Here is a 23,626-nt window from a genome sequence, read left to right on the forward strand (position 1 = left end):
CTGCAGATTTTTCACTGCTCTCATTAAAATTAAAAATTATTATGTAATGATGCAGGACATTGCTTTGTCTGGATATTATCCTGTAAATTATTTCTCAAGTCTTTTCACAGTCTTTCCCCATGAAGAGGTTAAGAAAAAAAAGTGACTATCAAGGAACTGGAGATGATAAGCTGAGAACTAATGGCACTGGGCTGAGTGGTTCAAGTCGATTGAGCGAGAAAAGGAGGTCTGGACAAGGAGGCGAAAGGAAGGCATCAGAGGAGGGGGTGGGGGTTGTGGGGGGAAAGAGCCGCATGTTTTGAGGTGAGTCCAAGGTGACCAGAGGAGGTAAAGAGCCATGTCGACCTGCAGGTTAATGTACAGAACAAAGGCCATCTGCTACCTAAAGGAAGCAGTCGTAGTCCATGCAGCTGAACCACAGCGTGGAACATGCTGGTTAAAAACATTGCTTTTAAAATACTGAAAGGAGTCAAGTCAAGTAGGCTACAGCTGTTGCAAAGGGTTAACCTCTGCAAGTCACATGCAAAGCGTACATGGATGAGCAATTTCATGCTATGTCTCTTCTAGTGGGTCAGCTACATGCCATGACTTGCTTTTGGTAGAAGTCAGTTTAACTGTGTATCAGAGTACAAAGTACCTCACTCCTGTGAGGTGTCTGTGCAATCTGCTTAAAGCTTACCCCAAAGAGTATACAGTAAATATGATGTAAATGGTAAATGGCCTGTATTTGTATAGCGCTTTCACTAGTCCCCCCTAGGGACCCCAAAGCACTTTACACACCCAGTCATCCACCCATTCACTCTCACATTCACACACTGGTGGAGGCAAGCTACATTGTAGCCACAGCTACCCTGGGGCAGACTGACAGAAGCGAGGCTGCCATATCGCGCCATCGGCCCTTCTGGCCAACACCAGTAGGCGGCAGGTGAAGTGTCTTGCCCAAGGACACAACGACCGAGACTGTCCAAGCCGGGGCTCGAACTGGCAACCTTTTTCGGATGTTTATCTTAGAGCCAGAAGTGACAATATATGGAGAAAAAGGTGAGATGCTAATTTATCAGCTAATGCTGCAAGATCAGCTAATAGCAAAGATATCTGCTTAATACTATAATTTTATTCACTTAAACTGGAGGTCAGAACTCTTTGATGGTAAAATTAACCACACAGCGAGCCAATTGTTTGTCATGTGACCATTAAAATTAGGGGCGATTGTGGCTCAAGAGTTGGGCGTTCGCCTTGTAATCGGAAGGTTGCTGGTTCGAGCCCCGGCTTGGATAGTCTCGGTTGTTGTGTCCTTGGACAAGACACTTCACCTGTTGCCTACTGGTGGTGGTCAGAGGGCCCGGTGGCGCCAGTGTACGGCAGCCTCGCCTCTGTCAGTGCGCCCCAGGGTGGCTGTGGCTACAATGTAGCTTTCCATCACCAGTGTGTGAATGGGTGGATGACTGGTTGTGTGAAGCGCTTTAGGGTCCTTTGGGACTAGTAAAGCGCTATACAAATGGCCCAGGCCATTTACCATTAGAGGAGGGTGGATCAGTCAAAATATTGATTATTGATAGAAACAAATGCTGGCATCTGATAGAAACTAGTGCGACAGGATCAATATGATTTTTGTGGTGGTGGAAACAAACTTCCACAGAAACCAACTCACCAAATACTAATAAATGAACCTTAAGAATATTAGTAATATATGTTCATTGTCTCACTTGCTACTGATTATGACAAGCTTTTCTTTTGCAGTCTTTTCACCAGAAGTGTTTGAGTTTGCTAGCTGTCAGCCAAGAAACTCCTTGGCTGACAGCTATAATAATAGTAATAGTAAAACCAAAGTCTACTTAACAAACTGGAAACAGAAGAGGCATTACTATTTATGTGATGACATAAAAAAGCATCCGTATGTCAGTTAGAAGGTCCACTTCTCCAATTAACAGCACCTTGACCTTTTCACAGGTTTCCCTTTTACCACCTACAAAGTTGACTGATACAGATATTTCCTTTTAAACTATAAGCTTTTTAATGTTAAAACTGCATCAGTGTATTCAGTCTTTTGCATGGTTGTGTGGATGTCAACATGCTGCATCCTGAAGAGATTTGTTTCCTAAAAAGACTGTTAAACATCCGCCTGTTCTTCAGCTCGTGTCAGGCTTCAGCTCTTTGGGGAGTTGCTGGAACAGCCCGAGTCCAACTGCCAACTTTGTCTTTCATTGTGTCGCAGGCACCATTGAGGCTCTACCAGGGCTCTGCAGCACAAAGCTACACAGAGCAAAGTGAAGGCCATTAAGAGATCCACCAGGACAACATGAACAGCAGCCCTGCCCCACATTATTATCCCTTTTTTCCCTCAAATCATTTAAACACCTGCTGGGTGGTGGAATAATACACTACTGTAGATACAAACATACAGAAACCCGAGAACCAAAAGTACACAGAACACACAAGAGCATCCAAAGCAAACACGTTCAGTAAAAATACACATACAAAACAATGGCATCAGACAAACAGCAGCCAGATGCATCATCATTTTATAAAAAAAGAAAACAGACAAAAGAAAGGAATACTTGATCTTCAATGCATAGAAAAGTCACAGAGAACAAAGTAGGATTTTGTGGTATACACAGCACAGGTTTTATTCCACAGAAGCAAAAATGACCAGTTGTATTTTGGGATTTGATTGCAGTCTAAAAGGGAGAGTGTGGTTTTATGCTATAGCATGGCCATAATGCAACACGCAAGGGTAAGGGTGAGGCGGGTGGCGCACATAGTGTGCATAACTTCAGAACAATAAACAATAAACAACTGTATGATCAGTCTATGTTCTCATGCTACTTTTGGAGTCCTTAAATCAGTAAATGATAGACATTACTGTTTTGTGCTGTAGATTTCAGAGCTTTTAACTGTATAATTATGGTCAACAAGGGCTCCAAACTTAATGACAAATGTGTTATTGCCTTCCAAAATTACATATGAGATTTCCTGATCTAACAGCAACATCACCTATCATTACTTTTGCTGCAGGTTTACAGACTTTAGGCATGAGAAGCGTCTTTGCAAAAATGAAAATTGGTCAATTTGGGGATTTTCAGTAACATTAATTACAGTTTATATACCAAACTGTGATGACGGTTTTCTATCTCGTTTCCTGGGTCCACACTTCTGGTCCCCTCTCACAGTTCCACCATCACTCCTCTTTCATTTTGCAGTACTTACAGGTGGGTAAACAAGGCTATTGTGGCCTCACATGACACGCTGTCAGATTCAGCGTGCAAAAAGCAGTGGTGATGAGCATTTTTGCTGTGACATCATACGATACCGCAGATGCTGGTGTCCTCCGAAATGACACACTCTGATTTCACTGTCCAGTGACCCATTTATGCCAGTTTGGACTAGCGTAAGGTTAGGAAGAGTTATGGGTCATTTGTGCGCAATCCTCCTTGAGCAGTTTATATAAACAAATAACAGCGATACATTCAGAAACAATATGCCACTTACTGCAGCGGTTTTACTGTTATCACACTGTAATTTAGATAAACAAAATGTAATTTCTGGACTGCATGAGCTCCTTGTGTGATAAAAGGTAGTTGTTGATGTCCTGTCTGAGCTCTGCTGCATTTACTGTCAGCATATAGCCCCGTATAGTCCTGCAGTTCTCAATCCGCTCTCCTCTGCAAGAGTTTCAGGCTTCTTAAGCATATGAAATGTGTGTCAGGTTGTTGAACACAGAGTGGCAGCCCTCTGTCTCCATTTAAAATGCCAATACTTTCCACCCTTCATTGCATTGCCTGGATTTAAAGGTCATGTTGTTTATCGGGGTCAACGTGCACCTCTGATTCTTTTGGAGGCCACGGATGAGCGGGGAAAATTCGTCTATGTGTGTCTAGATGTGATGCAAGACGTGAACTTTTATATAGTGCTGACTGAGGTCTTTGCATCAGACTAGAGGAAGCCTTGGCTCACTTTTAAATAAATAAAAACCTTTGGGTCTGAAATATTCATCACAAAAATTACACAAGAGTTACTAAACTGTGTTCTCCACTGCTCTGCATCGAGGGAGATGAGCCAGGTTCGGCACAGTTCATCTAGTCCGCGAGGCTCACTGTGTCAACATGTTTGGTTTTCCTCCTTTCATCAAAAGACATTAAAACTAGGTGTAAATGATGGACGTAGAGACAGAGCGAAGGGAGACATGGGACTGTAGATCGGTGGAGGCTTTCCCTGTTCATCCCCTCCATCTTTGCTGTTCCTGCCTTTGCCTTTCGTGGTTGCTATTTCAGTATCTGGAGCTACTTCTGTCTCTCGAAAAGGAAACTAATACAGTTTATAAAATCCTATCAGCCCATGTTGTTGTGATCATGTGTCAGCGCGTTTAGTGTCTAATGCGTGCGGAGTTAAAGCTTCTGCACTGGGAAAAGGATTACCACAAGCTCAAGCTCACACTCAGATCACAGGAAGACTCGAGCAGGGGTAAGAGCAAGCAAACAAAAATAAAGTAGTCAAATATTTAGTCAGCGCACACGTACATGGGACAAGGTCACAGTGGTTAATCAAATCTACTGTGAGGAAAGATGGATTAGTGTTGATAAACGGAACAAGATAAAAAGCTGGAACTGGAAAACATCATCTAAATTATATGTTTCTAAATTATACGCCTCTGCCTCACATGATTGTGTCTAAAGGATGGTTGTTTTAGCCTTTAAGTAAAAGTGCAGTGCATGAAATTATTGGATGGGGCATTGAAGAGCTACTGTAATATTCTGCAGATTGCAAAACATCAGCATAACTCAACTGACTGCAGTAAATGCGTTTCACAAACATAATCCAAACTCAATTTGTGTACAAGCATACAAAACAGCCCTTATATAGACTGAAGTTGGAGTTCATTATTCTGTTGCACCACAAAAAATAGCACTCTGTGGCTTTATGGCACACTGCTTTCTTGACCTTTTTATACTTCTTCTTAATGCTGATTTGTCTCCTGACACCTTTGAGCATTATGTTGGAGTAATGTATGTACTGACCACAGGGAAGTGAGCCAGCATTGTTGTTAATCTTAAAAATTCTCCTTTAATAACTGAATCTAAAAGCCAGATCTCCAGTTTCCAGAATCTGTTCCGTAATGAAGCTTGCTGGCGAGGCGGAGGATTAGACTGATGAATGACATGCAGTCTTGCACCCTGTCAGTGGTGAGTGCTTTTATGCCTTAGGCCAAGAGAAACTGAGATAATTGATCACATAATGCACTAAGTTATTTTATAATGAAGGACTACCTCAGCTTAGGGTCATGTTAGACTACTTAAAATGAACACATTTTTATAGGAATTTGGAATATTTCCTTAATCGCCTTAATGTGGTTAAAGGTCTCTTCTCTCATTCATTTTGCAATATTCATGTTTTTTGTGGGATACACAAATTTTTTTAAAACAGCATGTCCTTATTTCCTCTGGAACTGACTAAAATCATCTAATGTACACAAGCGTGGTGAGCGTGAGAGTCAAGTTCTCACACAAAGTCAAATGAACTGGACCAAAGCGAGCCTGCTCACAAGACCCTACAGATTTCTTTCACACAGGGTGACACATTGATCACGCATGTCAAAGAAAACATCGCATAAATGCATATAAAAAGTTTGCACCATACACAAGAGATCATCTCATCAGAACAGAAATCTAACTGTAGAAGAAAAACAAAATCAATCAGATCAATGAGAGCACGGAGGAGGAAAAAGCCCTCTAATGCTGTCTTACCCAAGATCATGCTGTATTCTCCCACTTCTCTTTCCCACGTTATCTTCCTGCTTGACTCCTCTCCTCTTTGATCAGCTACAAGGACGACTCAAATCTTAAGCGCCCCCCTCTCTGGTTCTCAAAACTCAATGTGGAAAAGACATCCAACATCACAACCTTCACTTTGGTTCTCTACACTGTGTCTTCCCTCCCGCTCAGTGTCCCTCATCCACATTAGATAGTTCTCCTTCTTCTTCTCCTTCAGGTCTCGGTACACGTCTCAGGCAGCTGTTGCCAGAGGAGAAACACAGCAGCCTTGACTGCAACACAGCATGCACTCAATCTACTGCAATGAAGCCTGTAATTTATTCACTGTTATATATTCACTCCAGCAGGAGGAACACCAGAGAGATGGAGGCTTGCCTCACAGGAGGAACCTCTGCACTACAGCATGCCTCTCTCTCTCTCTCTCTCTCTCTGTCTCTCTCTCTCTCTCTCTCTCTCTCCCGCTTTTGCGCTCTCTCTCTCGATCATATTTTTGGGGTTGGGTATAACCTAAAGGCACCTTGCATTTCTAAGCTGTGATTGGTTGGAGGTTTAGCCAATGAGAGCAGCTGGAACTGAACATTTTCTTGGGGTGTTTGAATCAGGACGCAGACTGATAATACTGCTGTCGGTTCTGCTCTCTCCTTCTCTCCGTCTCCCTTTGTCTCCTGTTTACTATTGACGACCCCCCAGCACACACACACACACACACCTCCCCTCGTCTCACTTTCACTCTTGTCGACAACATCTGAAATTTGAAATATGTCTTTGTGCTCTGACAATTTCCTCCTGAGATTTTCCTCTGCTCTCTACCTCTACCTGTCTGTTGTCTGTTAGGCAGTACAGACAACAGGCAAAAATAGGCAGCAGGCAAAAATCAGCAGTACATTTTGGAAAATGCTGACCGAGTTCACGGTGTTGTTGCAGACAAGTGTGCGAAGAGACAAAAAGAAGAGCGGGCGAAGAGGCGCAGTAGAGACTGACAGCTTGAGAGACTCGATGAAGCATTGTGGGGAGCGGAGGAGAAATTGAGGTTAATGCAGACTGACTCGGGGATGAAAGTGTAAGGTGAGGAAATGTGGAAGATATGGTGAAACAGCAGGATGAAGGAGGGAGCTGACAGCTGTTTGACAGGCAGTGGCAGAGAGTGCTGAATGAGCTTAAATACTAAGCTCACTGCACGCACTCCTATACCAACATTTACCAGAACAATGAATTTAAAGTGTATGTTGTGCTAATGGATGTGCGAGCCTTCGTCAAACACTTTCTCACAAGATCGGGCTGTCACATGAACTCTCTTGTTTGGGCTTTAGGCAACACGATCTGGTCCATTTTTACATAATTAAACAGTCATCCTAAAGTAAGTCAAATAATGCTGCGTGTCGGTCTGTTTGTGTTTAAGTTTGCTTGAACCCAGGGTAGAGTTTGTGTGTGTGTGTGTGTGTGTGTGTGTGTGTGTGTGTGTGTGTGTGTGTGTGTGTGTGTGTGTGTGTGTGTGTGTGTGTGTGTGTGTGATAAGGTTTCCTCATTAGTAGAGTCAGCCTGAATAATGCAGGCAGGTGTATTGTTGTGGCCAATGGGCCAGGTGCTAATATGGCTGTCTGAGGGTGGAGGGTCAGACACAGCATGACTTTAATGGATGTCACCATGGGAAAATGAAATCGGACCTCAGAGCTCATGTGACGAACCATCCCATCTGTGTATGTGTGTGTCTGTGCGTGTGTGTGTCCTAGGGGATTTATGCTAAGTCTTTGCCTTGTTTACTTAATAAAGAGCCTTTCCGGTTTTCGGAGAACAAAAAGTTCTGTCAGTGTGAAAGAATATCTTTGCTGAATTGATCAATTATACAGTGGATTTAATGACAACTCAAACGGATTATTTAAAGTAATTTTTAATCATTATTCAAAGATTTCTTGTACATTTCTGAAGAAAGTTTTCACAGGACTATGTAGTCACTCCATGATTCAGTAGCTTGTAGAACCACTTTTAGCAGCAATAACTTTGTTTTATCAGTCTGTCACGTCGTTGTGGAGGAATTTTGGCCCACTTTTCTTTACAGTGCTGCATCATTTCAATGAGGTTCCCAGGCATTCATTTATGCACCTGTTGGACTCAAAGTCTGGCATGAGACTGGACTGTTGCAGCTCCTTGATTTTTCTCTTTTTCAGCCTTTGTGTTGTAACATTTGTTGCTGTACTTGACATCATTCTTCTGTTGCATGAACCAGTTTCAGTGAAGCTTTAGCTTTAACCTGTAGAGTCTGAGGTGTGGCTCTTGGGTTTTGTGCTGTTTCTCTGAGCATAGCACAGTCTGACCATGGGGTGAGTTTCCTGGGATGTACAATCCTGGGAAGATTGTGGGATTGTAGCATTGTGGCAAACCAGCAAACTGCCTTATTACCAACTTGTATAGAGGTGCTCACACTTGCTGATGATCAGTTAATGAAGTTTGATCAGCTTCTACTTACCCTGGGAATTTCTATGGTAGCAGGAAGAGTGTACTTAGTCTTTTACACGACTCGCACGGCTCCCATTATGTTTAGAATAAAGTATTAAAGTTTTGATCAGTGTTTAGTTGCATACTGTACATTCAGTAGTCCTTTGTACTGCATACTGTCCCGGGAGGCCATAACTAACAAAAAAACTAACAAAAAAAGTCCCATTTAGGTTTAATCTTTAGCGGTGAGGCCTGAAGTGTTGTGCCAGTCCTCCTCTGATAACATTAGAGTAGCCATAAGCATATACTTGGTAACCCAATACAGGCTATTGTGCCAAACAGACAATGCAGATGAAGTAAATGCAAATTATGTCACACTCAGCATAAGTGTCTCTTTGTTTGTTTGTTTGTTTGTTCTACATATGAACTACATACTAACTTGAGCTACGCTTAGTTATAAAGCTATATAATGTAAAGTGTATTTCTGCTCTGACGTGATGAGAGAAGATCTACTGAATTTACTGCACCGTGAAGGTTAAAATGGGCGTCGCTTGAATTAACTAAATGACCAACATGCACTGTATATAAATACACACAAACAGGCACACACAAGGACGCACACTGGACTAAACACAGGTCTGTGTAGAGTAAAGGGGTAGAGGGCACTTCATCAGCACGTGTGTTGTACATTACAGTGCCCTCTGATGGGGAAGGGGCAATATATATATGTTAATAATTTAGTGTTATTAAAGCATTTTTTATCTGATCATAAACAAATAATTTCATTTGCACTTACTAAATTTTTAACCAGATTTTTTAACCACATCTGTGAAGACAAAGACTTGGAATAACTATGATGGAAGGTAATGGGGATTCAACTAAGGATAATGTGAGCAGAGGCCAGATGTGCAATCAATTCCCTCTATGTAAGCACCCAAAAACTGGTGTCTTATACTTCACATGCTATTAACCGAGATACCAGAGTGCTTTAGATTCTGTTTACTACTACTGCTGTATATTTAAAGAATCAGAATCAGAATATGCTGACATTGGGCACACAAGAATTACCCCCACACAGCTCTAGCTGTGACTAGCCTTTCCTCGGGCAAAATGTCTTCACTTTAATAACAAACATTACTGATATCTTTTGCGTGTCCACAAGCTTTTCCGTTCTGCTTATCAATTTGTTTAAGGATGTCAGGGAAAACAAAAAAGTGTTCTGTTCTATCTATTCATGCCAAGGTTGCTCTCTTTCTTTCTCCTCCTTCTATACATCTTCCCACCTTCCATCATCCATTTCCTGCATCATATCAGTGAAGTGTGTAAAAGGCTGAGGGTCACACCAAGTGTGAGTGCAAAGTCTTATCTGACCCTGCGTGCTGATGTTTGCAGGAGACTGGCCTAACTTTCATCAAAGAGATAGACCTTCAAAGCCTCGTGTAGCCACTGTCACTCGCTCTTTATTTCTGCTCAGAATATTGCAGTAATGAGGGGATCCCGGCTTACCCAGCCTCTCAGTTCTTCTTAAGCTGATCAAAGGAAGCAAACTCAGGCTGGTGGGTGTTTTTGCATTGCTCAGTAGTCTGTTATGATCTTACCTGAGCCCCACATTGGTTGCTTCTGCGCTTCGCGATGCTCAATGCGATCCAGCTCCTTTAACCAGTAGAGAGTCCGGAGGTCAGTGTGTCAGCCAGCGTAAAGTACCACAGAGATACCGTCCTCTTTGAGTGGAATAAAAAAAAGCATGCTCACATTATTGTAGAAATATAAATAAATAAACACTCAGCGTCGTGAGCGCAGAACTGGCACCAGTCAGCTGGGGAGTGAAGACGGAAATGCTCGGTGCAGGCAGCCACATGCCCACAGTGTGGCTGCATCAAACTACAAGCATCTTGATGTTCAGCTTCTTCATCTTCGGTTCTCTCGCTCTCTTTATCCTCTTCGTTTCAAAAAGCTTGTAATACTCTGTGTCTGTCTGTATTTTCTCTGTGTTTTTCTTTCATGCTGTCACCTCTTTGCCGGGAGTGAAGGAAACAAGTGCACAAGATTCCAGTGGCTAATTCTGCTTCTTAGGACTGGGGAACCTAATATGTGAGGACAACTGTGGAAGGAGGGAGATACAGGCAGAGAGGGAGTGTGTGTATGGAAAAGGAGGGGCAGGAGAGAGGAGGGGAGACCCAGCAACGGATGGCAGATCAGAGGAAATAAGGACTGAAGTCTGCGTGTGTGTGTGGTTGTGTGTGTGTTTTGAAGATGGTGGAAAGTCACTGAAACTTGAAAGAAGTTGTTCACAAGGTGAAGCAAAGGAAGTGTAATTGGTGGATGAAACAGATGGCTTATGGACAGATAAACTGTGTATTCTTTTTGCTTGTTTGAGATCGAAACAGGCTCCCACACAAATGGCCCTGCCCCACAGGGTTTGTTTGCTCATTTGTTGAATGACCGGGTTGTTATAATGAGTTATGAGCAAAGCCTGAGTTATTTACACAATCGTCAAAACCCTTTGCTCAAATCCTGCTCTGTCCACATGTGCTTGATGATTCTGCTTATAGGTTCAATCCCTGTTATGCACAAGCTGAAGAATTTCAGTTTGGCAAATGTGTCAGAAGGGCTTATATATATTACAGATGGACAATATGTAAGAATTTAAGTTGCTAGAAACTTTATGAAGATTTACAACATTTTAGCTTCACATCATTATCTTTGAACAGCCCTCAATTTGGGCACATTTGCAAAAGTGAGACCCCTAAATAAATGCTTTAGATCAGTATTTTAAATAATCTCGTTTTATATTTATTTCAGCCAGTAAGCAGGCATTTAAGTTGCCATTTTATCCATAAATGATTTTGTGCAAATTATCTTAAATCTGCATTAAGTAACAGTCAGTTCACTTAAAAGGGCCATTAAAAAGCTGTTCTAAAGACAGACTGCTGAAACTGAAACCAAAGTGTGTGGTACTGTCTTAATTCTGGATTCTTACTGACAGCCAGCAGGGGGCGACACCTCTAGCTGCAAAAAGTGTTGTGATTGTCAATTTAAGTGACGTCAAGTGGTTTTATTGTCATTTCAACCATGCGAAGTGGTACAGTACAACGTTCCTCCAAGACCATGATGCTACATTTAACATGTAACAGACAATCAACACAGCACTACATAAAGTGCAAGGAAAAATTGCAAAAATCGCAACCCCCCCCCCCCCCCCCCCCCAAAACAAAACAAAACAGAGGCAGTGCAACAACAGACAGAACAGAATGATACAGACACAAAAGTGCAACAACTTTACTTACAACATGTAGTTTGGGGAAAAAAGTTAACAAACAAGTTAAGTTTTCAAAAACATAATAAAAAAACTATAGCAACTTCCATCTTTTATATATAGTGTATGACTGTGCGATACCACCATAAGCATTCATACATTCATTCATTTGGTTTCTCTTTTAATTCAGTTTAATTCAATTCAGCTCAGTTCAAGAGCCTACTATAGTAGAGAGAAAAACCCAAACAACCAGCCAACTCACTATGAACAAGCACTTGGCGGCAGTGGGAAGGAAAAACGCCCTTTTAACAGGAAGAAACCAGGCTCAGGGAGGTGCCTGGTTTCAACTCTGAATTCATCAGAGCTGAAAACACCCATCAGTATCTGACTGGAAATAATCCAGTCAGAGCGGCAAGAAGTGAACAGAAACAGCTGCAAAATCAGGTTATATCAACATTTTTATCAAAACATTAACTGGTGCCGCTTTAAATACTGCATAATGACCAGTTTAACTGGTGCACTTCAATTTTAATGTTTCTTGTTTTCTCCCGTCTCCATCATTTCAAACTTTTAATCAGGATATTAAAAGTTCGGATTTGTCAGTAATCACTGAAGTATAGTGGGGATGACAAAGAACTGATTGTCTCCACTTGTGCAACTTCCTGAGGACATCAGCCTCCTGGTGCCACACTCTGTTTTTTCACTCACATCACGCACCGAACATCAGGAAGTAAATTTTACACTAGGTGGCCTTCTTTAAAATGCTGATCCACTGCAAATCCAAAACACTCTCAGCCTCTCTGTCACCCAGTTCCATTTCTCACCTACTGAAACATCTAAAGCGAAGCACTGGTATAGCTGAGATGGTGAAATTAAATGTGGATGGCTGCAAGATGAAGATAGTCACACAAAATTTACAAACATGATACTGTGGGACTCCTGTGCGCTACCATGTTGCTTCCTGCTTTCTGCCAGTTAAGGTGTAGATTCAGATCGGATGTCCTAAATGTGCTTGCGAGTGTCATTTTGGAGAAGTAGGGGAGTATTAGGTGGAGCAGAAGGAGGCAAGGGCTGAGGTGAGATTGACGCATGGCCCAATGTCGAGTAAATGTCAGTCTAATTCTGATACGCTAAACGGCCTGAGCTCTAGTCTGCCTTGTGCGCTCGAAGTAGTCACCTGAGGAATATGGGGAATAAATGCGTGGCTAACTACAGTCTATTAAAATGATGTGAACAGTTTAAAGACACTGAGTGTGTGAAGTGTTCTTGTGTAAATGAGACAGGCCGTTTAAAAACACCAAGTGTTTAATGCAAGCTGTAAAAGCCTTAATGGTAGTGTCCAGTCAGTCTTGGCAGGGTCACTTTATGACTCTTCTAAGGATGTGCTCATGTAAACTTATATCCCAGTTTAATTTAAGGCAGACATATTCACTTGTATTTCATTTGCATGTTTATTATGGACAAAGCAACACACCAACAGCTTCTGGCACCATGCCAGATAAGGGGTTAGGCTGAGGGACAGTGAGGAAGGACGACAAACTGGAGCAGTAAGCACATTTCATCAGCGGATACAGTTACACACACACACACACACACACACACACACACACACACACACACACACATTTTCTGACTGCCCTGTCCTTTGCTCTTTAACTAATCTCTCTCTGTCATAAAACCTTTATAAGATGGCTCACCATAACATCCTGCAGAGTAATGCAGTGCATTGCATTCCTCTCTCAGTGATCTATATATGGATTTTCAGTGTTTGCTCATGTCTTTGTTCTCCTTTCATGTGTGCAGCAGGTTAGTTTGACGCAACTTCTTCTTCAACCCACAAACCTTTGCATGAGCAGAAAGATGTGGTTTGGCTAACCTCTCTCCCACACCACTGACCACTGAAACTATACTGAAACAAATTCATTTTAATTTGGCTTAAAAAATATTTATAAACTTAAATAAATACAGGAAACAGTAAAAAAATACTCAATTACAAGTAGAAGTTATCCATTTAAGATTAATTTTAAAAAAAAGATTCTTTCTTAGGTAAAAACGCAACATTATAATTAGTAAACTATACTAGTATAAATATATACCTCAATTATAGTTTTATATGTACACACAAATTAATGCCACAGCTGCCCTAAATGAACAGATTTGGTAAATATCAAAATCAGTTTTTATGTTTCTGTAATAATTACAGTAATGCAGTTGAGTGTTTTAATTAAAATTATATTTTTGAATAACATAACAACATAACCATATAACTAACAACACAATGTTTAGTTTTAAATGAGTTTCAGATTTCAAAAATGTTTGTTTTCTTGTTTTTATGGCAGATGGTCTGACAAATTTGTTAAGTACTGTATTTGTATCTGTACATATTTATTGTTAAACAAATATGAAGTATTTCTTGAAATTTTTATGTATGACGTGCAAATGTAAATCTTTAAAAACTGGTTGAAAACACTTTATAATGTGTTTGTACACCAGTCAGCTGTACAAGTTAACATTATCTTCTTAAATCTGCTCTGACCTGTGAGCCCTCATGGCGTCGTCCTATCAGGTCTGACACCAGGATGCTGGTAGTACATTATACAGGTCCAGTGGGCTGTGGGTTGTGGGTTGTAGGGCTCCAGTCTGTCATGCTTATTCCACTGAGTCCTAAATATGCTTAATCATATCACATTCCCAGGAATTTGGAGACCAGCTCTGTAAGGCTCCCGATGATGTTCCTTCTGGTGTTCCTGAGATTTTTCTTTGACGTGTGCATTGTCCTGCTAGGAGAGACTACTGCCATCTGGGAGTGCTTTAATTATCTAACTAATCAAATAGTGTGTTTGTTTCTATATTTAGCTTCCACTTTCATCAGAAACAAAACACATTGTTTGCCTCATTAACTCTGAAAATCTTATCACATAAAATCAAAGGTAAGTTTACCAAAAAGCATTTTTAAAAAGCATCAAAAAACACTTTTACTTCAAATCGTGCCAACTGTGTTGTTTATCTAGCCATTTTTTTTGGCGTTTCTTTCCTCTCCTTTACTCAGTGTGCCAACAGTCCTGGAGAGCACTGTCTTTCTTTCTTTTTCTTTTTTTGATCCTTCATTTTCCCCCCTCAAGGATAAAAGCCCCGACCACAACCTTCTTCCCTAATAGCAAATGTACTTCAGTGCTGGCTTTGAAGATTTAATCAGTCAGATTTCCTTGATTAATCCTTTTTCATGTCCTTTCACGGTAAATAATTAGACTCTGATATGATCACTTGCTGGATAGAGAGGACAGCATGCAGTTCTCTGATAGAGCAGAGTCCCCAGGTATCTTCATTAGCCTGATTATTCTCATCCAAACACACTCCATCAACCAGTTTACTTGTAAATAGGTTAATTCTATTCCCACTCCCTGTTCACTCTGCTGGCTCACTGTGTTTAACAGAGGAGTTCTCACCAAATGTCTCTTTTGTTATGTGTCTACCTTCACAGTCATTGCAAAGGAAGTATTTGAGAAATTATCTCATCTCCATCGTATTTAGTCTGAGGGGTTTTCATTGTAAACGAATGCCAGTCACTCGATGCCAAATGTGTCTTTGTCAAACGGTTGTTGTATTTTTATTAATACAGTATGCTTTACAGACTTCAGTCAAGATCAAGACTGTAGAAGTTGTGTAGTGTTGACACCTAGTGGCCAAATGCTTATATCTCATGCAGCTGATACATATATTGCAGGAATAAACTTGTACCACTAGGTGGCAGTGCGATTCCTCCCTCCTTCATTATAGATTTTGTTCTATAATTGTCATCTAACATAATAATAATTAATAAAATACAAATAAAAATGAGCATATTCACAACAGAAGACTCATTTTTCTCCAACTTCTTCCAAAACAGGATCTCTTTAACTGTGCATTAGATGCTGAGCTGAGTAAGCGCTGCAGCTGCATACTGTTGCGCATCAAATGGAGAAGAGGAGCTGCTGCACTGACTGCCCCTCTCTCCTCTGGATTAACGAGTAAATGACACCATTCAGACACTGAGCTCTGATCAGCTGCTTAATACTGTTTCATCCCAAATAACACAACCACCATCCACACGTGAGGTGAGCTCTCTCACAGACGCACAAACTGTCGATTCACATAAGTGAGCACATATTCTTTAGATAATTTGGTACTTATATTCAGGCAGCAGGAAACTACTGTTCCATATGATGTTAGAGTGACACAAATATATACATTTATTGTTCTTAAAACTTTATTGGTTTCATAAATATGACTGAAACCCTTTTCTATTCCCATAACTACTAAGACTTGATTTAAACTGTGCTTGAATCGTTGCATTTGTCTAATTTTTTCATATAAATGTTGCCAAGCCGCAAGTTTCCTTTGGGAAAATTGACATAATTGGGAAATTATTCAAAACATTACATGTAAATGAGGCACTGTGAACAGTTTCTGCATTTATTCAATAAAAGGCATCGTTGATATTAAATGTCAGAGGGGTCAAAGGTCAAAAGGTTAAGGGTGAATGCAGTCCTTTCTTTCTCCTGTGTGCAAAAGTGTCCTTTTTAAATCACAAAACTTTTTTTGTCTTTTTCTTTTTCAAGACGCTGATCGATCAGCCGTCCAACATTTATCATGTAGGAACACTCTGCAAGTTAATTGTCTGGGGATCGTCTGTGTCTCCAACAAGCAGAGAGATGTCCTGCTATTTGTTATTCATCCTGCCCCCTCAAAGTTAGTCCCTGGTTTTCCTGGTTAGTAGTGCAAATGCATTACAAATACACGCACAGGCTTATGCTAATCCTCGTGAAAACAAAGCGATATATTTTTTCCCAGTGCAGGTCATGCGTGGGATGTTCATCAGCGTGTTTATCGGGATTAGGAGCATTTCAGTCATAATATAACCTCTAACGTCATACTTAACGCTCGCTGCTCTGAATGAAAAGATGAAGGCAGGGCAGAAACGCGCAGAAAGATGACCGCCAACGTGATGAAGGAACTGGTCACCAGTGTTCCTTCAGTGACCATTCCCACCACTGACCCATGACCTCTTGACCCCGCTCCCTGACCTCTCAGTGGGTGGCCCTTAAAGTGACCAGCAAGGACTATAAAGCAAGACTGGCTGCTCTCAGATCAGATCTCTCTTGTTTTTGCTTTTATCTTCATCATTTTCTCACTCTGGCTGTTTATTTCCAGGCTTTTAAAATTTGATTCCAGCATTTCAAATGTTTTTTGAATGTTTGTGTGTGAACATGAAACGTCAATAATATAAGAACTGTAAGGAAATGTATTTATTACATGTGTATAATACAAGTGTTAAGTTGCGGCCTGGGTGGATGTCAGGGCAGGATTATGCCAACGCAATGTCAGAGAAGTAGAAAGCCTAAGCAGGCGGGCAGCCATGTTAATCATAAATCTTTATCTTGCAATCCTGCCTCGCACATTCGGCCTTCATTAAAAGACGGCACCGGGGATTAGTGCTGCTAAACCACAGAGATCTGGAGAGAAAAATGAGAAACAAAGTAGCAAGTAAACAAGGCGTGTTGATGTTGGTAGTGTTTAAACGATGGATTCTGATGAATATATATGCTTAAAAATAAAACATTTCATCAAATAGTAAATTAAACAAAAGAAAAAAAACAGACTTAATTGAACTTTCAGTTTTTTAATAACATCAATTGTCCCAAAGGAAACAAGACTGAAAAGAAAAACAGTCATATGTTGCAGTTTCTTTACACTTTTAACCTGAGAATTACAATTTTTGCTTCTCCGCGATCCCCTTTGCAAACCTTCACATTACAGAAAATTTAAAAATAAAGACAAACAAACAAATCTCTCTCTCTTCTGTCATTACCCACAGAAGATCAGCTTGATCCCCACAAATGAATGGTTTCAAGTGCGAAACTTATAATGGAACAAAAAAACTGGACACAAAACAAGGATAAGAGATTAGATGGATGAGTCTAAGTGACAAAGAAGAGCTTGGACTACAAATATGTACAAATAAAAACAAAAAAAACAAAAACACACACATCAGAAAAAAATTAATTTACACCATCTTAAATTAACGAATAAATTAAAAATACTTTATGTGGAATAATATCTGGTGTTACCAAAGCTTAATTAGAAGTGCTTATTTTACAGTACCCGGGCAGCTGGACAGCAGCAGCCTGCTATGTCCTTATATCATTTGGTAAATGAGTTTTGGAAAACAATTTATTGGTTTAAGTCAAGTATTTTCTAATACTAGCAATGCTGAGTAGTGCTAATCTACTGTGCAAATGTTCCACAAGTGTTAAAAAACAAACTATTCTACAGTGCTTGACTACCAGTCTGTCTACTGAGAGAGAGAGCCAGCTTCTCTAAATCAGCCTGAGTGTTTGTGAAGGATGGGACTCCATCCTTCAAGTCGTACTAAAGGCTGATGTGGAACCGACGCTCCCGATCCTTCTCAGTCTCTGTAGACAGATGTAATCTGTCGGGGGGGCATGTGCGGTGGATGATAGGAGTCATATGGCCCCTCTAAGTGTACATCATATCCGGTCTGTGTATGATACAGCACCTGCTCCACAGGGGTGGGAGAGTAGCGGTGGGAAGGTGGGTAGTGAGGTGAAGGCTCCTGTTTGGGCACCAGGTTGCTACTGATGCTGAGAGGTGGTGTAGGCGGGCCGTCATATGGAGGGGTTCCCACGCCACCAGCGTTGTACTCGTTTGGTGAGTGATTCTCATAGGGTCTTCCCTTCATCGCCCTCAAGTGAAGCAGGTGAGCTGAGTCAAATGTGCCATATGGGGGACTTGGCAGTCCTGGAGAGGAGTAGCTCACCATGCCACCAAGAGTAGGTGGTGGCCGACCTCCATGTCTGTCTTCAGGCCTCATCCCAGGACCTGGAGCTGGTCCTATCTGTAAGCAGCCGGCAACCAGGTTGGTCGTGGGCTGTGACAGTCCCTTACACAGCGTTTCCATGAAAGCCCTGCTTTCTGTGGACAGGCCCCCCTCCAGAGCCTCAGACAGAGCACAGATGTAGTTGCGGGCCAGCCGTAACGTCTCGATCTTGGACAGCTTCTGTGTTTTGGAGTGACAGGGCATGATGCTGCGCAGGTTTTCAAGTGCATCATTTAGGCCGTGCATACGCGAGCGCTCCCTGGCATTCGCTTTTATTCGCCTCGCACGGAAACGCTCCTGCCGGGCCTTGGTCATCCTCTTTCTCTTAGGCCCTCGTCGTTTTGATTCATCCTCTGGTCCTTCCTCTCTGTCCTCCTCATCTTCCTCTGCATCCTCACTCCCCATCTCTCTGGCCTGTTGGATCATGTCACCTGTTCTGTAGCTGTGCGATGGGGCCAATGGATCCCCATCAGGTGAGCTCATGTCTCCGTCCATCCACTGCAGAGGGCTGACGACCTCCTCACCCTCCCCTTGTCTAACATATGGCTTTATCATCATAGCAATCTGCCAAAAAATGGAGAATAAAGGACATCTTTGTGACACACATGCTGTAATAATAACAGACAGTATTGTTTATTAGACCTTGGTCTCAGATTCCTCATTGTCAAATTCTTTGTTGTTGGTTTCCAGCTTCTGGAAACTGGAATGTATATTTTAGGTTATTGGTCAGTGAGGTCATCCTACATAAGTATTACCTTAATTCTGAATAATTTATAATGCACTGAAATATATTTATTTCTGTAATATTTTGATCAAAGCCTTTTCACACGTGAATTTGCTCCTTTTAACTTTTTTTTTTTTTTTTTTTTTAAATTTTAGCACCACTAAAGAGGAATACTTAGCAGCTTTTGTTTGGACTGAACTTGGTGATTCTGGACCTGTCTCAGATTATAAGTGTTCCAGTGGATTAAACAGCTCTTCATAAATCAGCAGGTGATCTTTCCTGGCTTCATAATAAAGGTGTGTTAGCCATAATTAACAGCCCCACCTCCTACAAATGCTCATCAGTATTATCGTTTGTTTTTCAAGGAACATATAATCTCTTCTGGATCATGTTTTTAATGCATCATAAAATAATTTTGTAATGACATTGCCACTAATGTTACTATTTTCTGACTGTTGTTTTAATCATGTATGACTACAAAATGTAGTAGTTGGTTAATACTGTTCAAGGATATTTTAGTATCATCTCCTAAACCTAACCAAAACTATTTGGTTCCTAAACTTCACCAACGGAAGTGGAAATAAAAAAATCAAAAGTTTGCAAATTAAATGAAAGAAATTAAGCAAGTATAAAAATCTAGTGTCTTTCTGTCTCTGTTTGCTTCTCTTTGCTGTAAGATCTTTCGATTAGCGAAAAAATACTTTTCCTGTTCTTTTTCCCATTACAGCCATTTTCTCTGTTTTGCCCTCCTGCAGGCAGTTTTATTTTAGAACAAATAACACAAAGTGGTATTTTATATAGGCTGTAGGTTTCAGCATTTTAAGATTCTTCATCTAGAAACATAACTAAACTTACTTCCCAGAAAGATTATACAATGTTAAGGTTGGGGAAGGTTAAGGGTGAATTAAGGGGTCTGATGCCCGTGGTAACCTGGGGTTAGTGAATACAAGTACATCAATAACCATTAAAACCATTATTTTTGCGCAAATAAGTCCTCAAACGGGCCGATGGTTTCAGCACCGGACAGTTCCTGATGCGCGCTTCTCAGCCTCATGTACTTCTGATTGGCCAAACATTACAGCTGCAGAGAGAGGTGATGGCTTTTAATGCCTTTATAGCTACATGAATTTTCCCCCATATGTATTATCTCCTTTACCCGTCTTCTCCCCTTCCCTTGTTCTTTGGGTAATCCCGGTCAACTTGTGAACTGGTAATGCCCCAGCAAGTCACCGACAGGACTTTAATCTGGGCCATCACAGGATTTACTCCGTGGATGAAGCAACGACCATGGGATTAAATGAAAGATCGACATCCCGCAGATCAGTAGCCTGACAGAGGGCTCAGTCTGAATTCAAATAGACATTTTCAAAGGCAGAAATATTAATGTCTCCCCACAAATTGCGTGCCTAAGCAGCTATTGCTGAAGTATATTAAGATAAGCCTTTTGTACTTTTTTCATTAGATATATTAATTTCTTGTTGACTTTACGTGCACTTGCTTTAGTTCAAAATAAAATCCCTATGCCAAAAAATCTGGTTCTCTAAACTGAAAGCAAGTTGCCTGTAAGATACATTAAAATGTAAATTACGTGTAAACAGTGTGTCCACACTGACTCACTCACATGTGAGACCCGCAGAGTCTCTCTCGGCTGCGCTATGAAACATACCAGTGCTGATGTGTCCCGGGACCGCCTCAGGAAGTCTGTCAGATGATATTTGTCCTTTCTCCGCGGATCACAGCTCGGTCACACAGTCCATCAAGCAGCGCTGAAGTTCAGTGGCGTCTCCTTGTGCGGAGCTGCTCAGCCTCTCAGTGCGGGTCACTCTGAGGGGGCTCCGGGTTTTAACCTTCACGTTAAAGCTCCTCCCACTCCCATCCATTCTTGTTGACGCGCTTCGGCTCGCGCGTGGCCAGCCCGTGGCTGTAGCCCCTGGAGCTCAAAGACTTGCGCGCACGCGAGCGCGCGTGTAAGAGATGTGCATAAGCTCACTGAAATAGTCGAGACAAACAGGGGAGGCCCGGGCCTTTGTTGAGGCGCGAGGGCGGCCGCCAAATCCGCAGCACGGTGTCAGTGAACGGAGGGGAGACGCGCTCGGTCGCGTGAGCCTAACTGTATGTGACAGCTCGGAGTTGCGTGTGAGCAGGTGTTTGAGCCATTCCCCTCGTCCGGCATAGGCCCTTTGCGCTGTGGAGATGAGGCTGTTAAACAAGTTCACCTCAACTGAGAGGCCGCTCTGACCAGAAGGGGTAAGTTTGGTCTCCTGAGGTGTGCGCTTAAATGAGCAATGTGACTTCGAGACTCGCTCCAGCCCCCCTCGTCCTCTCTGCGGGACATGGGTGTCTGAATATTGAGGCTTAACACCATAACCCACATTCACTGACAATGAATGAATGTCTTCGCTTATCAGAATTATTCAATAGCTGTAAGTTAACCTTGAATTTGAAAAGTCCAGTAAAATTTTTTATTGCATTTAACTTTTATGTCAGTAGTTTGAGCAAATTGCAACACTGTTTTCACTCGGATTTGCTCAAAAAACAAAAAAATTATATGGTTGCTAGCTCTATTCAGTGTTGACAGGAGAACCTGCTGTAGGAGCACTTCAGCCACATCACTCTATTCAGTGATGAGGACCATGAAACATGGCTGAAAGTCTTAAAGACAAGGGAATATGATGATGAGATTTGTTTGAATAACCAGCTGTTATAAATTATCTACTTGTATAAAAGGTACACTAATGATTAGATTAATAATGATTATACAGATTACATTAACTTTTCAGCTGACTAAGAATCACAACTAAAACACTTGTGGCTGTGCATTTTACAATTTATTCGACTAATATACAGGTAACGTCAAGTAGGTGGCAAATTTCACACAATGATTTAAAGTCAGATTATTTCAAGGAAAGAAAATGTTAGCAATCCAGATGTAAATAGGCGCATGCTCATAACCATCCAAAGTTCTCCAAAAAGTGAGGATGACAAATTGTCTTGCTGATTATTGTCATTTTTTTAAACTGGAGAAAAGAGAGAGCGTGAGATTGGGAATGCTGTATATGCGATTTAGGAAAAGAGCACCACATGCTCTAACAGAGGGGCTTAACATAGTTTACAGGGTAATCTGCAATTCCAAACTATGTGCTTTCACTTTATATTCATTCCCAAGTCGACCACCTTGCCCCATGCTCCTCCCCCTGCGTCTTTTCCTGTCCTATTCCACACCTGCAGCCTGAGATGGGAATAGCAGAGCTGGGTCTCTTACATCCCCAGAGTGGAACCGGCAGGGGAATATGATAGCTGAGGCCTCGTGTCCCCGTTGCATATGCTTGTAAAACATTTTGTAACAACCTAGCAGAATAAATTTTATTCATTATTCTTCTAAGAGCTTTGATCCAAACTTGAAAAACTTCTCTCTTTTCTAGCCTGTTAATAATTCTATTTAAATGCAACCTACTTGCAGTTTTTATCCGATCTTTATGTTCGACAAGTGGTGCTCGTATGTATGCCATGATGTCCCCTGATCCCTGTGTGCTGGCCACACATGATGAAGTCCTGCTGCAGATGGTCTTTGCTTGAACATATATCATATTTTAACAGTCTGTGGCTCAGATGCTCATCTATTCTCAACTGGCTGCTCAGCCCACTCAGCATGTTTGCATGCTCAGAGGACTCCTCACCTTCTCTAGGTATGAGACGGGAATTTGTTATAATAAAAAAAAAGAAGGACAGATAAAACTTCACTTCAGTACACACACAAACATGACCTTCCTTTGAATCCCCAGAGTTTCTGTGTGTGACAGTGGGGAAAGTGGGTTTTGTCCATCTGTCATACTGGAATTCCTTAGAGAGATGCCAGCGCCACAGCATGAAGACAGTGTGTTTGTGTGTGTTTGTGTGTGTTCTCATATTTGGGGATGAGGATAGAGCCCATGTGTAGCCTTTAAAAAGTTTTTTTCTCCATATGAGCAGTAGCCTCGCATGTAATTTGATATGGCCGTAGGTTGTATCGGTGCACTGAGATTGTATCTCTCACTTTGCACATGTCAGTATCCATTTCAACATCTATACCAGTGGTAACGCAATAACAATACGGTCTTCAATTTGTTTGGAAAACGTACAAAACAACACCAGAGAATGAATGTTGTTCTGTATTTCATGGTCCCCCATCAACTTTAGAAATGGCCAGTCTTCTAAGCCAAACTTGAACCTCCCTCCAGCCCAGGATCGACCCTGGGGAGACAGGGGTGATGGTGACCATGTGTCTTTCTACTAACCATCTCACTGATGGACCCCACCACTGGGTAAAATACACGCCCCTCCCCTCCTCCTCCTCTCCTCTCCCTGTGGCTGAACCCTAAACCCCCTTAACCCTTTCCTAAACCCCCTGCTGGCCCCCTGTTGAGCGTGCTCATTGGCTGACCGCCTTCAGGCGTCCCTTTTCCACAGGCCCATTGTCTGGCCCCCATAAGCAGCTTTGTTTCTGCGTGTGCAGCTGGGCTAGCCCGCTCAGCCATTAGCCGCAACATGCGAAAGAGAGAGCGGGATAATATAATTACAAAACAAAAGTC

General features: G+C 41.7%; 2 protein-coding genes across 3 annotated transcripts in view; both read right to left on the bottom strand.

The window, feature by feature from the left end:
- LOC146518621 (zinc finger protein 385A-like) overlaps window positions 1–10,675 on the bottom strand; it is a 29,731-nt gene extending 19,056 nt beyond the window's left edge. The window contains exon 1 of one of the 2 annotated variants that reach the window (XM_085160095.1): window positions 9,800–10,675. In XM_085160095.1, coding sequence (XP_085016221.1) covers window positions 9,800–9,812 — 13 coding nt within the window. In that variant the 5' untranslated portion in view covers window positions 9,813–10,675. The other variant, XM_085160096.1, reaches the window with a different exon arrangement.
- Window positions 10,676–17,100: 6,425 nt separating this feature from the next.
- Window positions 17,101–20,885, bottom strand: LOC146518622 (neurogenic differentiation factor 4-like). Its single transcript, XM_085160173.1, has 2 exons — window positions 20,725–20,885; window positions 17,101–18,898 (listed from the first exon to the last, which is right to left on the bottom strand). Exon 2 carries the CDS (start codon window positions 18,890–18,892, stop codon window positions 17,903–17,905), a length of 990 nt encoding a protein of 329 aa, XP_085016299.1. The 5' UTR covers window positions 18,893–18,898; window positions 20,725–20,885; the 3' UTR covers window positions 17,101–17,902.
- Window positions 20,886–23,626: the final 2,741 nt, after the last annotated feature.

The sequence above is a fragment of the Neolamprologus multifasciatus genome, chromosome 5 (assembly GCF_963576455.1).
Source record: "Neolamprologus multifasciatus chromosome 5, fNeoMul1.2, whole genome shotgun sequence".
Lineage (NCBI taxonomy): Eukaryota > Metazoa > Chordata > Actinopteri > Cichliformes > Cichlidae > Neolamprologus > Neolamprologus multifasciatus.

Bases quoted from the DNA above. Each gene is read 5' to 3' on its own strand.
- LOC146518622 (XM_085160173.1), bottom strand. From the start codon at position 18,892: ATGATGATAAAGCCATATGTTAGACAAGGGGAGGGTGAGGAGGTCGTC.